This window comes from Anabrus simplex, chromosome 12 (genome assembly GCF_040414725.1).
Source record: "Anabrus simplex isolate iqAnaSimp1 chromosome 12, ASM4041472v1, whole genome shotgun sequence".
NCBI lineage: Eukaryota > Metazoa > Arthropoda > Insecta > Orthoptera > Tettigoniidae > Anabrus > Anabrus simplex.
In genome coordinates this window covers 76,233,040-76,250,999 of record NC_090276.1, presented here as the reverse complement: position 1 = coordinate 76,250,999, position 17,960 = coordinate 76,233,040, and the positions used below count along the sequence as shown (strand labels likewise).

The 17,960-nt window shown below is 41.3% G+C and overlaps 1 protein-coding gene across 2 annotated transcripts in view; it reads left to right on the top strand.

Annotated features, from left to right (window-relative positions):
* The window catches only part of Rlip (Ral interacting protein), an 81,302-nt gene that overhangs the window by 50,862 nt on the left and 12,480 nt on the right, over positions 1–17,960 (top strand). The window contains exons 10-12 of one of the 2 annotated variants that reach the window (XM_067156480.2): positions 872–1,211; positions 11,571–11,757; positions 17,603–17,723. In XM_067156480.2, coding sequence (XP_067012581.2) covers positions 872–1,211; positions 11,571–11,757; positions 17,603–17,723 — 648 coding nt within the window. Of the gene's footprint in view, positions 1–871; positions 1,212–11,570; positions 11,758–17,599; positions 17,724–17,960 lie in introns of both variants that reach the window. The other variant, XM_067156479.2, reaches the window with a different exon arrangement.

Below are 17,960 nucleotides of genomic sequence, written 5' to 3'. Positions count from 1 at the left end.
TCTCCTCCTGTTACTCTGCAGTGAGAGTAGACAGAGAAGTATGAAGTTGCCATATCCATCTATCAGGTCATTAGTTCTCTATGACACAACCCAGTATGTTGTTCCTGTTGCTATGTTTCTGCGCTGACAGCAGTGGCTGCCTCCTTTTGGTGTTGGGATTAGCTCTGGTGTCGTTCGCCGGCGGCAGCCGTCGCCGCTACTAGTTTCCGAGAATACGTTTTTCTTGAAGTCTGTTGGCTCTGTGGAGATGTCGCTGATGACTAATCAAGCCAATCTACACATGAAGCATGCGGCCACACAGGTCACATCTAAAGGTGGGTGGAGGATGCTGTCATTACTGTTGCAATAAATATGCACAAGGAATATCTCCTTCCTCCTTGCAGTATGGTCTACAAGTCTAATCTGTCTTGAAGGCATCGTCCTCAGTGAGTCCACTTGATCCGTCCGTCTCGTCTTTGGTCCTTCTCTAGGCTGGTATCCTTCCACTACTATGTGGATATCTGACGACCATTGGGGGATTGTGCCTTTTTATGTGGCTGAACCATATCTAGTGATGGTTTTGAGACTTTTTGAGATATTGATGCCACACGTCCTTATTTCTGACCCTTTCCTACTTCATCAGTCAAGTTGACCAACAGTGCATTCTCATTTTTATCGTATGTAAAATTTATGTATCACACTGGGTTTTTGGCCATCATTCATTCTCTGCATAGTGGGACTGGACACTCCAAACACTCTTCAACTGTCTTCCATCAATATGTCATCATACGATTTGATTGGGAAATTAATTCTATAACAAACAAAATTAGTAGCCTAAAGTCTACTGCGGCCAGATGGTCAGTATTTGCACTTAATGTGTCTTGTGTTACAGAGGAAGCTGCGCACTGTACAGCGGGCACAGGAGATGAGTCACAACCAGAAGAGTCTCGAAGAAGACCGCAGCAGCAGTAACGAGTTCCGTATCGACACGACGCTCCAGAAAGCCCGCTCCTGTTCCGAGGAAGACACCTCCGTGGCGGAGACCAAGCTGGCCCTGGAAACCCAGCCTTCTGTGGAGAAGGTGGAGTCCGTCCCGGCCGAACCAGTTGCGGAGCCCGCTCCCGTCCCATCGGCTCCTCCTGAGGAACCCGACGTGGAAGCGCCGGAGCAGGAGGAGAAGACGGAGGACGTTCCTGATCAAGGAGCAACAGCAAAATCTGAGGACATTCCAAGTAATGTGCTCTTACTTACATTCACATGTGGCTCTCCTGATCTTTTAAATTTGGTTTTTGTGTCACAGTTTCCCACTTCAGCTCCAACTGTTCCTCTGTCCAATCCAGGTTCCTTCTCTTTCACAGTCCATCATGATCTGCAAGGGCAACAGCAGGCTCTATAAAAATCAAGTGCTTTTCGTTGTTCTGTGTGTAAGATGGCAGAATTATGGTCTGTTTCCCTATAGAGCTTCACCTGATTGGCTGATGTTTTTCATCCCCTTTGACAATATACAAGGTGAATCAAATATAAACTGGAGTTATTTTTTACAATTTTATTGAATCCACCAACAAATACACAACAAGCACCTTATTTTTCTACATGGTCTCCTGAATTGGCAACGTTTTTATGCCATCTTCGAAAAAAGAACAACAACGTGCGTGCAGCCAGTTGCACATGTACTGCTCTCCTCTCAGTTGTCCAAACAACAAGGTGATAAGTCTGGACTGTAAGGAGTGTGTCCATTGCATTTCCTCCATTTTTTCCCATGTTACAACAGCAGTGTGTGGCCTTGCATTGTTGTGCAGAAGAAGAACATCTCGGATCGGTTTGTGGCAACGTTTGTTGCGATATGCAGCTTTTGTCTCGACCAAAAGGCGGCAGTAATAGGCTGCATTCACTGTCCTTCGAGTTGAAAGGCCCTGACTGGGCCAGCTGCACCTTGTTCCCGCCACTCCGTGCTTGCTTGTTTTGACTCCAGGGTGTAATAATAACCAAGTTTCATCAGAAGTCACAATGCGACGCAAAAAATCATATCCTTCTGACTCGTAACGATTCAGATGCCTTCAACGCACATCATGGTGGGATTTGTTTTGTTCCTGCGTGAGGTCGCGAGGAACCCAGAAGGCAGACAACGTCCGAAGGTCAAGTTCATCATTGATGATGGCTCGAACACTTCCAAATCTTATTCCTACAAGTGAAGCAATTTCAGAAATTTCTTCTTCAATAAGGCCATGTACATCAACACAAATATTGTCTGCAGTGATGCTTGTCCGCGGTTATCTTTGGTGGGGCTCATTTTCCACTTTTTCCTGTGCTACCAAAAATTGTTTGTGCCATTGATACACCTGGGTCTTTGAAAGAGTTGCTTCCCCAAACTGTAAACGGAGCATTTGGTGCCTTCTTTCACCAGAAACTTGATGATTATGATGGTAATGATTATGCATTGTGCAACGGATGTGAGTACCACTTGCTCGCTCATAGCATAATTAACTGAGCTGTCCCTTTTTTGTGTGTGACACATCAAAACCCCTACTCAGAGCATCCCCACCAACATCCTCTGTACAATTAGCTTCTGATTTTTTGAGTGTGTCAGCATCAGCTCATTAAAGACCAGGCTATGGAAGGGAAGTTTACTACAACAGGAAAGAAGGAAAAGTGTGACTGACCAGTATTGAGGAAGTATGAATAATTTGTGAAGTCCAAGTTTTTTAGTGCTTGGATGAAAGAATCATCATCATCAGCATCATCAGTTTTGCTTGTCCAGCTCCTGTCGGTGTGGGATGTTTACGGCACCTTTCCATCTTCCTCTATCCAACCACCATTGCTCGTCTTTAACTGTGTTCTAATCCATGTCTCTTCCAGTTGATTTTCAACCACCTTAGTTCGGATCTCATTCTTGCCCCCCCCCCCCTCCTCCTATCTGGTCTCCGTCATCTGCATCTTCCCTCTTCCATCCTCTTATAATATCCAAACCATCTAAGTTCATCCCTCTCCATTCTGTTGAAAAGCTTTTGCACTCTGATATCATTCCTGACGTCCTCTTTACTTACTCTGTCATTTCTTGTCTTTCCTGTCATACTTTGTAGAAATTTCATTTCACTGGCCTGGATTTTAGTCTCCTGTCTTTTTGTCAATGTCGAGGTCTCTGCTGCATCAGCTCTTTACCTCCTTCCTCCACACCAGGTTTGTCACACTCCCTGTTGAATCCTGCTTCCGTTTGCTTCCCAAGTACTTGAAGCTCTCCACAATTTCTAGGTTTTGTGCCTTTATCTTCTAGTCAGCACCATTGTCTTCCTCTTTTCCACACTGTTTTCAGTAATATCGCTCAGTGTGTCAAGTTGTATTTGTACTTCCTTTCTGTTTGCTGCAGAGACCACAGCATCATCAATACCAGTGGTGCCAGCACACTTCCTCATCATAGTCCAGAACCACTCTGTCCTCCCCACATGTGCTTATTTTAGTAAATTGTTTGCACATATTCTAATATTTCTTTTCCACAGCTTGAACGTGCCCCATTCCGCCTCAGTTCTGGGTATCATCATCATCCTAAACCATCTCCAGTTTCCCGGGTGTGGTGTATGAGCCTCCTCCATCTCATCCTGTCCTTGTACCATTCTTCCTCCACCAACTTGTCCCAATCATGACCTCTCAGCAGTACCTCGCTCTTAACTAAATCTATCCATTTCCTTCGTGGCCTTCCCACGGGTCGTCTTCCTTCTACCTTTCTGTCAAATTCCTTCCTTGCAGTTCTGTTTACTGGCATCCTCTTCATGTGACCAAACCACTTCAGTCTTGATATCTGAATCTTATTGAGGAGAGAATCATCTATTCCTACTTCTCTAATTTTCTCATTCCTAATCTTGTCTTTCCTGGTTTTCTGGATCATAGTGCGTAGGAATTTCATTTCAGCTGCCTGAAGTTTGGAATTATCTCTATTGGTCAGTGTTGTGGTTTCGAGACTGTATGTAAGAATTGGTGTATAATAGGACTTGTACAATGTCATTTTTGTTTTCATGGGTATTTGCTCATCCCACAGCAGGTGTCTTACCTGGTGGTAAAATTGTGTTGCCTTATTGATTCGATTGTTCACCTCATGTTTTGGTAGGTTGTCATTTGATATAACGCTACCCAAGTATTTGAAAACTGGAACGCTGTCCAGTTGAGCTTCATTTAACATGACTATTGGTTCTGCTCCTTCCCCATACACTTTCATCACCACCGTCTTGGTCTTGCTGATGTTTAAGCCATATTTCTTAAACTCCTCATTCCAGCTTTGTATTCTCTCTCCCAATTCCTCTTCTGAGTCACTCCAGATCGCAACATCATCTGCAAATGTGAAGGCTTTGATATCTCCATGTTCTTTCCTTTTAATAGATTTCATTACTACATCCATTACAATAATAAATAGAAGTGGCGACAATGAGCTGCCCTGCTGCACTCCTCTCTTTGTTTCAAACCAGTCCGACAAACCACATCCTACTTGAATACAGCTTCTGTTCCCACTATACAACATTTTCACTTTGTCTATGAGGCTGTCTCGCACTTGAAGTTCTTTCATGCATTGCCAAATTCTTTCCCTTGGTACACTATCGTATGCTTTCTCAATGTCCAAAAATATTAAAAATAAAGGCTTGTTCTTCTCCCAGTATTGCAAATATAAGGTCTGTAGTTGACCTTCCTGGTCTGAAACCATACTGCTCTTCTTCCAAAATTGGTTCAACAATATCTCTGATTCTGGTCTCTATTATTTTTTCCAATATTTTCAGGACGTGAGACAGTAGTGTGATACCACGGTAATGAGTACATTTTCGTCGGCTTCCTTTCTTGAACAGAGGTACAATGATGCCCATCTTCCAGTCCTCAGGAATAGTATTTTCCTCCCATACCTTGTTGAGCAGTCTGTAGAGCCACTGGATTCCTGGAATTCCTGCTGCTTTCAGCATATCTGCACTTAGTTCGTCTATGCCCACTGCCTTTCCTTTCTTCATGCTCTTGAGCGCATTTTCAACCTCAAGCCATGTAATTGTTGGTTCAGTTGTGGTTCCTCGACTTGGCTCTCCTTTATCCGTTGTTACGTTTTCTGTATCTCCATTCAGCAGGTTTTTGAAATAGATCTTGAGTTCTTGTTTAATTTCTCCCTCTTCTTGTGCCAGAGTTCCATCATCACGTTCTATTGCTTTTATGGTTTCTTGATCCCTTCGCTTGTTTTTCACTACTCTGTATAGCAATTTCATATTTCCTCTACTGTCCTCTTCCAGTTTGTCTGCAAACTCATTCCATTTCTTCTCTTTTTCTTCCCTTACAATGTTCTTTACAGCAAGTTTCTTGTTCCTGTATACTCCTTGAAGTCTTTGTATTTCTTGTTCATTTCGTTCTTGTCCCTGTTTTTGTTTTTCCTTCTCCAGTGCCTTTATTTGGTTTCTTTCTTCACCGCTGTTTTCACTCTATCATTCCACCATGGTGTCTCCTTTCTTCTTTTGATAGAACTTGTAACTCCACATAGGTTTTTGGCTTCTCCCACAAAGGTGTCTTTGAAGGCCTTCCATTCTTCATTAACGCTGGTTACTTCACACTTCGGCAAACTCTGTTGAATCCTTAGTTTGTATTCTTCCTTTATTTGGACTTCTTGCAACTTCCAAGTTTTAACCCTTGGTTTTTTCGTAATAAGTTTCTGCGTTTCATTTGCCTTATGTTTGAAGTCTACTACCAGCAATCTGTGGTCACTGTCCATGCTTTCACTAGGGATCACCTTTACATCTGTGACGTACCTGCCACCATCTTTATTTGTGATTACGTAGTCAATCGGTGTTCTATACTGGCCATCCCAACTGTACCTTGTTATTCTGTGACTGTCTCTTTTTTTGAAGAATGTATTTTTGATTATAAGGTCATTTCTTCTGCACAGATCTAATAGTTGTTCTCCTTCTGGGTTCCTTTGTCCAAATCCATGTGGACCAATGATGTTCTCGTACCTAAGTCTGTCTACCCCAACTTGCGCATTTAGATCTCCAATAATAATAACATTTTCCTCATTAACTGTATCTTCCAGGTCTTGCCGAAATTTCTCTTTGTCTTCCTCACTGCAGCCTGTCTGTGGGGCATACACTTGTATGATGGTGCACTTAGTGTTCTCCAGTTTCATGAACATTTTAATGATTCTATCACTTTTGCAGATAACTTCAGCTGTAGCATCAGTCCTTTCGTTAATTAAGAATCCAACACCATTTTTCGCTACCTTCTCCTGTCCACTCCAGTATAATTTATAACCTCCATGAAGTGTCTTACTTCCAATCCCTTTCCATTTGGTCTCACTTAATCCCAATATTGATATTTTTCTTCTATCCATCATGTCTAGGAGTTCTTCTAACTTTCCAGTTAATGATAGAATGTTCATAGTTCCAATTCGGTATTTGGGTCTCTTTTTTATTTGGGGTTTCCTTTCAGAACATTGTATATCATCAGCCTTACGGTCATCATACTTTACAATTGTCTGAGAGGACGTGTCAGTCCGGTCTATAATATTCTTTCCGAGGCTCTTTTTCTTATTGAAAGCAAAATACTCTCCTGCTGACTTGCTAGGCCTAACGCATAAGAGGATTTTCTTTCAGGGTTTACTCCCTTAGCCTTTGAGGATGCCTTCCTCGTCCTACAAGGCAGTAGCTTCCATCTGTACACCCCAGAAGGATGGGTTGCCTCTTCCGCCATCTCCGCCGTACCGAAGTCCATCTTCTCTGCCGTAGATGCCGTTGAGGTCTTCACCCTTAACCCAGGGCAAGGGCCCTCCATATTTATGACCCCTGGAGAGAGGGTGTCCCAGTATTTTAAAACCCCCAGGAATTGGGCTACCTGTTGGTCCGCGGGTTGCATTGGTTATTTCAACCAGCCCTACATACTGTAGGGGCCCCCTATCCGCCACCTGGGGACGCGCTCTGTAGGGGTCAGGTTCCCCAGGTTACTTATTGGAAGTTAACCCCACCCACAAGGAGTAAGGTTATTTGCAGAGAATTCTGGGTATGCGTTGTTTCAATTCATTTTGGAATTTTTCTTTTACTGTACTTTCATATCTTTCATTGTCCATGCCTTTTCTACTTTCATTTTTGCTGTTGCATCTAACAACTGTCTACGATTTATTCTTTCCACCAATAAGTAATCATTTACTGTTTCCCCATTAATATCTTGTAATCTTTCTACTATTCTTCATCCTTGCCTATTTCTCACACAAAAATCCACCAACTTCTCCCTCTTCTTCATTCCTCTTTCCATATCCTTAAGGTGCAATTACTTCTTCCTTTCCTTTTCTGTCACATCCCAGCACTGCATTAAAGTCTCCCATGACAGTCACTTCCACATCAATTATTTCTCTCTCCAGTGTCTTCAAGAATTTGTTTGTACATACACTTGGATGAAATCCTTTATTCCATTCTCTATCCTTAACTGAAATCATTCACTTCTTCTGACTCTCCACTTGGTAACATGAGTTTGGCTCTTGTCACTTCGTAATGCTCTTCACTGTTCACCCACTTCTCACAGAACTGTGTGTGGCTTCCAGGGAGCGCCCTAGCCTTTTCTGAAGCTCATTTTCATTTTAGGCTGTTAGTACGATGGCATTTTAGAGCTACTGCCAGCAGGTGATCAGGTCGCTTCTAACAGACTTATACTCTGCACTGCTTTAATTTTAAATTGACGTTTTGGCCGATTTTGGCTCTGTCTGGTGGATGCGCTGAACATAGACATCCAACCAGTCCCAAGCTGCCATTCATATAGACATAAATCAGCAGAGTGCAATCTCGAAACCTAGTTGCCAACATTCACCACGTGGTTAACCTATCTCGCTCACCGTGTACAGTTCGCGATCTTTTGCGTTTTTCTTCTCTAATATGTTTCACATATTGCTTTTTATCTCTGGAATAGTATAGTATAGTTTACAATTAGTTTCCTCATTCTCTTTTATTCTTAATAATGTATTCTCTTTTTAGTGTCTGATGTTCTTACTAAGTATAGTTTTTGTGAATTTGTTTCCAATTCCGATTCATTCGCTTTTCTGAATACGGTATTGCATTTTACGATGGCTGTTTACCGGGGCCGTATTGCATCAGCCGTCCTCGTGGCACTAGCGTGCTGGCACCCGAGGTAAGACGATGCTCATTTGTTTTGCAAAACGTCAATTTAGAAGTAAAGCTGTGCAGAGTATAGTGGGTTCCAGCATCATTTCCTTCCCTAGGGGGACCAGTGCTCCACTAAAGGAAACTTGGTCCGCCCGAAGCCGTTGTTCACCTTAGGGAATCAGGTTATCTACCGACACTCGGCGCTGAGATGCTGGCTGTTCTCTCTACTCATTACTATAGTGGGGTATTGGAACAATAAGTTAAGGTTCTTTTATTTTTAAAAAATTGTTTTATTTCATGTATATGTAAATCAGGTCCCTGATTCTATTTTAAGGTTAAGATAATGGCTGATGATGCCTAAAATTTAAGGCGAAACATGTACCATTTTAGTTAACATGCCAAAGTAAATCAACTAAGACAAGACTTATTGTATTGATTAGGTGGTGAATTCAATAAATTAACTTATTGTTCCAATCAAGTATCATCAATAGGGATAAAGAATGATATTTATCACATGTAATTATCACATGTAATAGTGGGGTAACTGGCCAGACAGTGTTGGGAGAAAGAGTCCAAGTCAAAATACACAAGCTTTCAGTACAGGCGATTTACTGTTTCTCATATTAATGTCGTACTACCTTTACACTTGGAGCAGCAGCATCATCATCATCATCGTTGACCATATCCAGTTGCCTGGGTGTGGTGTACGAGTCCTCTTCAGCTTTGTCAATGAACCGCTGTTCTCTTGTAATCTTGTCCCAATCTTGTCCTCTCTCCTTCACATCTTTCTTCACCAGATTGGTCCATTTTCCTTTGGGTCTGCCCAGTGGTCTTCTTCCTTTTACTTTTCTTTCATATTCTCTTCTTGCAGTCCTGCTTGCACTCATCCTTCTCACATGGCCAAACCACTTCAGTCTTGCTTTCTGGATCCTCTGTAGTAGGGAGTCTCCTATTCCCACATCCTCTCGGACTTGTCCTTCCTTCATTTCTGCAGCTTGTTGTGTAGAGTTGTCTTGTTTTGTCAACGTGGTGGTTAAAAATGTCAAAAACATATCAGATGTAAGGCTTTTCAGGCGTTTGCTCTATTAACCAGCGTTTCGTCTTAGGTCTGACACTAGACTCATCAGAGTGGGATGTGTCAGACCCTACCCACTGACGCTGGGGTGTATGCAGGTGAATGGTGGTTTCCAAGCCATACGCGAGGATGGGTGTATAATATGATTTATATAATGTCATCTTAGCTTTTAATGGTAATTGTTTATTCCACACCAGTTTTCTTACTTGGTGGTAAAATTGAGTTGCCTTGCTAATTCGACTGTCCACCTCATATTTTGCAAGGTTGGCTTTTGGTATTATACTACCCAAGTAGTCCACTGTCCAGTTTGGTGTCATCTCCCCTCTGTAACTTCATCACCACCGTCTTAGCCTTGTTGATATTTAAACTCTCGACTCCATTTCTGCAGCTTTTCTTCTACATGATTTTCAGTTTCACCTTTAGACTGTAGAAAACCAATTTAATTGTGTTGATTATGTGGAAATTTCTGCTTTACAGTCCCTGGCCAAATTAATATGACCACCTCATATTTTCTCTCTTTATGGATTCATTTAACCATTTTCGACACTGGAAAGTGTTTGTAGGAAGACTGTAAGTGCATTTATATATCAAGGAAACATTTAAGTGGGAGAATAGTGAAAAATATTGTATGTTGTTCACACCGTTTACATGTTGGCGCCAATTTATACTTATGGAGGGAAATGCGTGTTGCTCTTGTATTCATTTTCTCTGCACACAAGTTGCTTTTTAAAGGTAAAATTCTAATGGTAAGTTAAACCTAATCAATTATTTTCATTTCTGCTTGCAAGTACATAAATTTCACGCCCGTTCACAATAAGAGTATGCTCCTTTAGGAGAAAATTAACAACATTTTCCAATTCTAACCTCAAATCGTTGTTTTCAGAAATGGGCTTAGAAAAGGACCTGTCACCAACCAAAAGGGGAATGATTCAAGGTCTTTTGACTGAAACTAATCTTTCACAGCGAGAAATAGCAAAAAAAGTTGGAGTTTCAAAAACTTCAGTGGCTAATACCAGTTGTAGGTTACATGAAAAGAACACTCTGGCATCGAATCGTAAGGGCAAATGTGGCAGAAAAAAGGTGCTGTCACCTCGCGGTGAAGGAATGTTGAGAAAAATAATAATAGAAGATAGAGCAGCAACGAACAGCAGCATGCAGGAATTCCAGTGTCTACCAGAACAGTTTGGCGGAGACTGGCAGACTTGGGCTACAAGAGCTGCAGACCTGCTCGCAAGCCAAGACTTAATTCGAGGATGATGAAGCAACGGTTGGAATGGGCTAAGGCGCACAAACACTTCACTGTAAAAGACTGGAGATCGGTATGTTTCCCAACTCTTCATTTTGATTTGAAAATTATCCATAGTTTTAAAAATTTTACAAAGTGCTTTTGTGTTTCAGGTACGCTTTAGTGACAAAAGCACCTTCCAGATTTTAATGAACAAGGCTCAGTTTATTAAGAGAAGGCCATCGGAAAAATTCAATGAAGATTGTGTGATAAAGACCTTCGGTGATGATATGGTCAGTGATTAGTAGCAGAGGTTTGGGTAGGTTGTACATCGTTGAAGGTACGATGAAACAACAACAGTACATCAATGTTCTGCAAACTCAACTTCTTCCACAACTCTGGGATTGGTTCAAAGGAGATGAAAAGAAAATATTTATGCGAGATGGTGCGCCCTGCTATACGGCAAAGACCGTCAAAAGATTCTTGAAGGAAAATGAAGTTCCTCTGTTGGACTGGCCAGGTAATTCTCCCGACCTCAACCCAATTGAGAATGTATGGGAGCTGTTAAAGAGGGAAGTGGCCAAAGACAATGTCACTACGAGGATACATTTACTTGAATGGATCATATTCCACTGGAACCACAACCAGCAATTGAAGGATATGAGCTTACGATGCATAGATAGAATGCCTCGCAGAGTGCAGGCCGTTATTGCAGCAAAAGGAGGGCTGACAAAATACTAGTATTGACAATTAATTGAGGATTCAAATCTGAGTTTTGTGATTAGTTGTGTTATTCTGTGTGTATATGTATAAGTCTAGTCACATTTACACAATTAAGATAAATAAAACATGAATTAAATACATAAAGGCAATTTAAAGTTTGTATTCCTAGGTTTCCTTAGGTGGTCATTTTCATTTGGCCAGGGACTGTAGATTAAAGATTATAATACTTTATGTAGTTATTTGGAAATGAAGGAGATCTGAGTTAAACTAAAACAGCCCTGGTGTCTTACCCTTGTACAAACTGTAGAACACACCTTAAACTAACATCATGTAGCAATTTCATTGAGTGATACTCCTTTTCTTGAACAGTTAACGATTAGTAAAAAGGAGGACGGTTGTACTTCCTCTTAAAACAACGGTCAAAACCACCAGCAGTTAATTCTTTGTTTGACGGGTTGTACCTGTGCAGGCGAGGGACCAGAGCCCGAGGAGGAGTTGCTCGGCCTGCTCCAGGAAGAGACCGTTCTACAGCTGGAGCAGAGAGAACTGTTGAGTCTTCAAGCGGACCTGCGAGGTCGTCTACAGGGCGAGCGCGCCGAGATCGAGAGGCTGCGCGCTGAGCTGGCCACGGCTCGTACGGCCAAGTATAACTACAGGTCAGTAGCTCTGGTTGTACATCCTCTGAGATCAATCGCATAGTGAACACTCGAGAAAATTGTGGTGCAAAAATAATATTTGCAAAATGGTGCAATTAACGCATTTGAGACAATAGAGTGGCTTGTCAGTCCAAAAAACACCAATGCCGGGTATTAAGAAGCGAGTTCCAAGCTATTCGAGCCCCAGCCAAGTGCACCTTCTTCCCCAGTTGTATAAATATACGCATACAGATTTAACTTATTGCAAACCCATACTACATAGACTACCTCCTTGACAGGATTGGAAAGAAATACTGTATTTCTCTGAATCCTAGACACCCCCAGTTTTCCTTCAAAAACACTAGATCAGGCTTAAAAAATGCTTTGTAAAATTAAATGAATGCCTTTCTTGTACGGTACGCATTTTTAGTGTCTTCATGCCAACGCCGAACATTGGCTTTAGTTGTAGCATATTCTTTTGCAGCTGCACAGTTATTTTTTATTTCTGTGGGTTTAATAACCATTAACTTAAAATTGGCGTAATATCAAAGAGAACCTGTTGAAAATATTCCTGCTGTCTGTAAAACCATTGCTTTTACTCACCATCAGGTACAACCGGTTGCTGCTATACCCATGTCTCGCTTGCCGGGTTCGGCCAACTTCAGCGCCTAGCGATGTATAGGCTTAATAACGACACAAACATTGAAGGTCAATCAACTAGTTTATTGGGCCATGGTATGACCATTTTGCCCTTGCATTTTTCGCGCACACACCTCATAATTTCATCTTCGACTTCTTTAAAGCGTCCTTGTTGCGGAACACTGCATTTTTTTGTACAGTACACATTTTTTAAGCTATCTTTACGCTAACGCCGAATATTGGCTTTAGTTAGGCTTATGCCGTATTTTCTTACAGCTGCACAATTATTCTTTTTCCGCATGTTTAATAACCATTAACTTAAAACTGGCATCATAATATTGACAAGAACCCGTCAAAAATTTGCCGGTAATACCTGTTCTACCTATCTTTACAATATAATGATCCATCACGAAAATATTCCGGCTGTCCATAAAACTTAATTGTACTAAGTGTGAGGTACAGTAGACTCGTTACTATGTTTTTATAGAGGATAATAGAATGTCATTCTCTCTTCATTATTTCCCGAGATCCAGTGACGTTACACAGAGGCATTGCACAATCCGTTGTCGCAACTAGTGATGTACAATAAATAGGTAGGCGTTGATTGTCAACGAGTTTTGTGCGCGGGGGGTGAAAAGAAGCAGCGTGGTTACCGTGCAGTGATATTCAGTACTGTTAGGTCGCGAATGCAAGACGACCCTTGATTTTTCACATAAGATCCTGAGAAAAAAATTCATTATCTTGGGTTCAGAGAAATACGGTAAATGTCAAATCAAGTCAGAGATAGGAGGATCCTTTTCTCCCCACCTGTACTTACCTGTGAAGAGGGCGCTGGGAAGAGAGCCTGTGCCACTTTCACCTGCCTCTTTGTATAGGACTTTGTCTTGAACTTTATGTCAGCAATACATTTTACAATAATAGCAGTATTTAAGAAAGGTGACCGGAAGATATGTGACAATTATTGAGGAATAATATTGTTCTCACAAGTAACCAAAATATTGGAAAGAATAATAGAAAGGAGGATGAGAGGAAGGCTGGAAAGAAATTTAGAAGAGCAGCATGGATGTTGACAGGGCAGGTCAACGAGAGACCCTATATTTACCATGAGATTTCTGATGGAAAAGCAGAGGTTATATGGAAAAGGTCTGGTGACGGTATTCCTTGATCTAGAGAAGGCATACGATACAGTGTGAGAGAAAAGTATGTGGAAGGCAGTCAGGGCAACTAGTGAAAGCAGTGTATAAGAATTGATACAATTGTTTCCAGACTCCAGTGCAGAGAACAGATTGGTTTAAAAGCCAAACTGGACTAAGACAGGGAAGTGTATTGTCTCACTTATGTTTATAATGGTTATGGATGAAATTCTAAAGGAAACAAAGGCAAGAAAATATTATTTGCAAATGGCATATAGTTCCATTTGTATGAGTTTCAGCTTGGCAGTTACTGGAAGACAGACATTGGTGCCAAATTGTTATGAGTACAAACGGCTGATTCACAGCACACAACACGAACGGAAATGTATATACTCGAAAATAATGTCGGAATCCATTATTCTTAACAGTAACATGCATAACACATAACATATTCAGGATAAGGCTATAAGATAAAAACTGATCAATGTTCGAACAGATAAAATGCAAGAAATTGAAATTTCTACTCACTATCTAGAACACCTCACGTTGCTAATATATTCAGTTCCTCTTAAAGGAAGGAAAAAGTCTTACAAAGGGAATACACCACTCATTTCTGAATCACTATCGGCATTGTCGTCGTTTGTTGAGGTTTCACTCTCGCTTGACCGTAACGAGATTATAACGTCTTCAACATAATCGTCCGTGATACCCTCCCAAGCATCACTTACTTATCTCAGATTGTGTCTTACGACATTCACTTACACGGCCTACTGCTTCCCAGAGAAGGATGTCAACTTCCGAAGCTGTGAAGAGTCTGTTATTCGCAGCTACATAATCATTCAATTGGGCCCAAATCAATTCTATGGCGTTAAAATGGCAAAAGTATGGTGGGAGGTGAACAACTTTATGCCCAAGCCTCCTGACTATTTCATCCACCACGTAAACTGGGTACTAGGGCATGTCTTGTTTCACAAGATGCATGAGATCCCCCTTTCACTAATCGAAATATTGTACTCCTTGAACCACTCAATCTGCCTGCCATTGTTGGTGCTTTGTCAAGAATGACCGAATAAACTGACAAAGACCGCGAAAAGAACTGAGCACAATACAACACACAGCTGATAGTACGTGGTTACAGTAAACAACAGATTAACAACACTGGTAACCGAAACTAGAGTCTAACGCGCTCTATCAGAGTGATTGGCTGCTTTATTGTTTATTTCATGTGAACTGGCCAAACTTAGGACAACGCCAATGCCACTTCGCCTTCCTTCTTCCTTCCAATTTCTTCACAGTGCCTTCATTCTTTCAGAATGTTGTGTTCTTCTCTCTTCAATCCATTTTCCCCCTCTGTGCTCTTTCTTTTCTTCCACAAGAACTTTTATGTTGGAATGTCTTCACCTGAATTGGTCTCTATCACGACATTCTTCATCTGCAATTCCTAACCTCTTGAGTTCTTCCTTCATCTACTTGGCATATACCCCCTGGCTCTTCAAGTAGTATATTTTATTAAAAATTTGTTTATTTAACTTTGCTGGATCCATTCTGACCATAATATCGCAGCCGTCTTTTCCTTATTGTTGTTTCCAGGTCTTCTGTTCTTTTGTACATCTCGTTATTTGATCATAATTGGTAGTTTCCATCTACCACCCGTGGGCCATAAATCCTCCTTAATATTCTCCTTCTAATCTTTAGTAGTTTTTCCAGGTTCACTAGTGTTGCTGTTTCCACCCCATACAGAATCACTGGTTGTACCACAGCATTGTAATGTCTTAGTTCGGCGTTAATGGAAAGATTCTTTTTGTTGTAAATGGCTTTGGTGGCAGTGTTTAGCCTTTCCAACTTAAGTCTCCTATATTCCATGGCTGCTTTATCCATCCCATTGCTGCTGATAATATCTCCCAGGTATTTAAACTGCTTTGTGACCTTCACCTGGTCATATTTTGTCTTCATTGTTCTCTTCACATAATTTCTGTCCGTGTTCATTATCTCTGTTTTTCTGAAGGAGATTTTTAAACTTGTTTACTCGGCTATCTCCTGTAGTTCATTTATCCTTGTTATTGCTTCCTGTTTTGTCTCAGCGAAGAGTGGCAAATCATCAGCAAAGGCTAAACACTTGGGTTTGACATGTTTATTCTTACTACCTATTATAGCACCTGAGTCATTATGTTTCCACAGGGTTTTCTTGACCTTACCTAGAAGCATGTTGGACAGTGTTGGTGATAAGCTGTCACCCTGTCTCAAACCTGTTTTTATCTGGATCTCTCCTTGAAATTTCACTTTGGATGTGGTGTTTGTTAGTGTTAACGTAAGTAAGTTGAGTGTTTTTTGATTGATGCCTTAAATAGGTATGGTTTTCCCGCCAGTACTCGGATGGCTAATTGCAGTGGTTACCCACTGGGCGATTGGCTGTTTATTAATTCACTTAGCCTCTGCCAAAAGGCAGCACTCAAGTGTCAAGTCAAAACTGAACAATAGTGATCGGGGGAGTCAACAATACAGAAGTGCAAATCCAAGTAGAGGCTTTAAATGACACTGTTGAGAAATATGGTGTGAGCAAAACAGAGCAGAAATAGAAGGAATCATTAAACCTTGAGGTTCTTGAATACTTGGGAAGTGAAATAATGCAAGATTGGACAAGGAGATGAGGAGAAGCGTACAAGCTGGTGTGGAGATAATGTGCATCAGAGACTTGGATGACGGCAAGAATTCAGGCCAGTGAGATGAAGTTCCTGAGGACTATGGTATGGAGGGACAGAGTAAGAAATGTTGAGGTCAGGAAATAGATAGGGGTAGAAAAACTGAGTGGTAAGGTGGAGGAGGGAAGAATACCAAAACAAGTGCTGGAGGCTAAGAACAGTATAAGAATACAATTACTGAAGAGGAGAGGCAACACCCCGACCTGGCAGGAGCTGGGGAGATGAAAATGATGACAATAGAGATCAGGCGGTGCTCGTCACAGTCCCTTTCGAATGTCTTTGTTTCAAAATCTTCTCGCAGCATTTGCAGGTTGCTGTGATGACAGACCACAGCAAGGGACAAGCCGTTAGTTACATGCTTCGTATGATATAAACTTCATAATGATCCGTATCGACAGGTGTTCAACGTTAAATGGAGTGCGTAATTATCAGTGACAACATAACTATATTTTCATTTTAAAATTTGGTATATTCTCATTAAAATATTATTGGAACTAATTTTCTCCTTATTTTGTCATCCTCGGCCGTTGCATAGACCATAAATGGCATAATTAAAAAACACTGAAAAACACAAAGATCTAAAAAATATGTAGAAATCCATGAGTCTTTGGTGAAATTTGTTTTTAAGAGTGACACCACTGTCCCTAAATTTTTGTATAATGTGATGTTATTTAATGAAGATGTTTGTTAAGTTAAATGTCGCTATTTTCAAATTGTGGTCGTAGAAACCAAAACATTTTTCTTCAGTGACGTTAGCGTGAATTGCCCTAATCAGATTCAATTTACAGCAACATGGCGATGCAGCATAATTATAATACCAATATAAATGGTCCCTTATTGAACATTATAAATTTTCCAGCTAACTCATTCCTGGTTGCCAGCGTTTCGCCCCCGTGTGCTAGGCTGGGCTCATCAGTTGGTACCTAGCACACCTACCAAGATGCATGGCTAGTGCATACCGTTGAGGCCACTGCGTAGGCTACTTGGAGCCACCAGCAGTGCCAATGCACTACGAGAGATTTTCTCTCACTACCAAAAATTGATGCCTGCTTGGCCATCAGATGATATAGATGTTGATTCCAATAGGGAATCTGAAATATTTGTTCTGAATGAGTAAATTTATAATACCAGTATAAATGATCTGTTATTGGACAAATTGCCTTAATGTAAGATGACCCGGTATGCACCTGGTGGGCACGAGACTCGACAGGTGTTGCTAGATGCAAGGCTGCTTTGAAAAAATGCCAGTGCCATGTGGAACTACGTACAGATATGTTGATGTTGCGTACCATTGCTACAATCTAGCACCACCTTTAATGTACATGTTGTAGTTAGTTGTGATACCCTTAAGTCCACTAATACCTTCAACTGCCATTTGGTATTAACTTCCAGAAGCATTGAAGATGACAGCTCTGAAGGTAGCAGCTCTCCGTCTCGTTCCGAAGGCAGCGATAGTGAAGATCCTGAGATGGCAAACCGCATCGAAGAGCTGCGACGCGAAAACCTGCTTCTCCAGGTGAGAACATTCCTGTCTTGGTGTTGAGTTGACACCCCTCATCCTCTCGCTCCTGATCAACTTGGCTTACTGCCTTGTCTGCTTCTTGTTACAACAACAGTTTTTGCTTGTGCGGTAAAAGTGACCAAGTCCACATTTGTTAATTTTACACTACACCAGATTAAAAACTGAAATGCTCAGTACAAATTAGGAGGTTATTCAAGACTTTCTGCATTTTGTTCACTTACTTTTACTCCC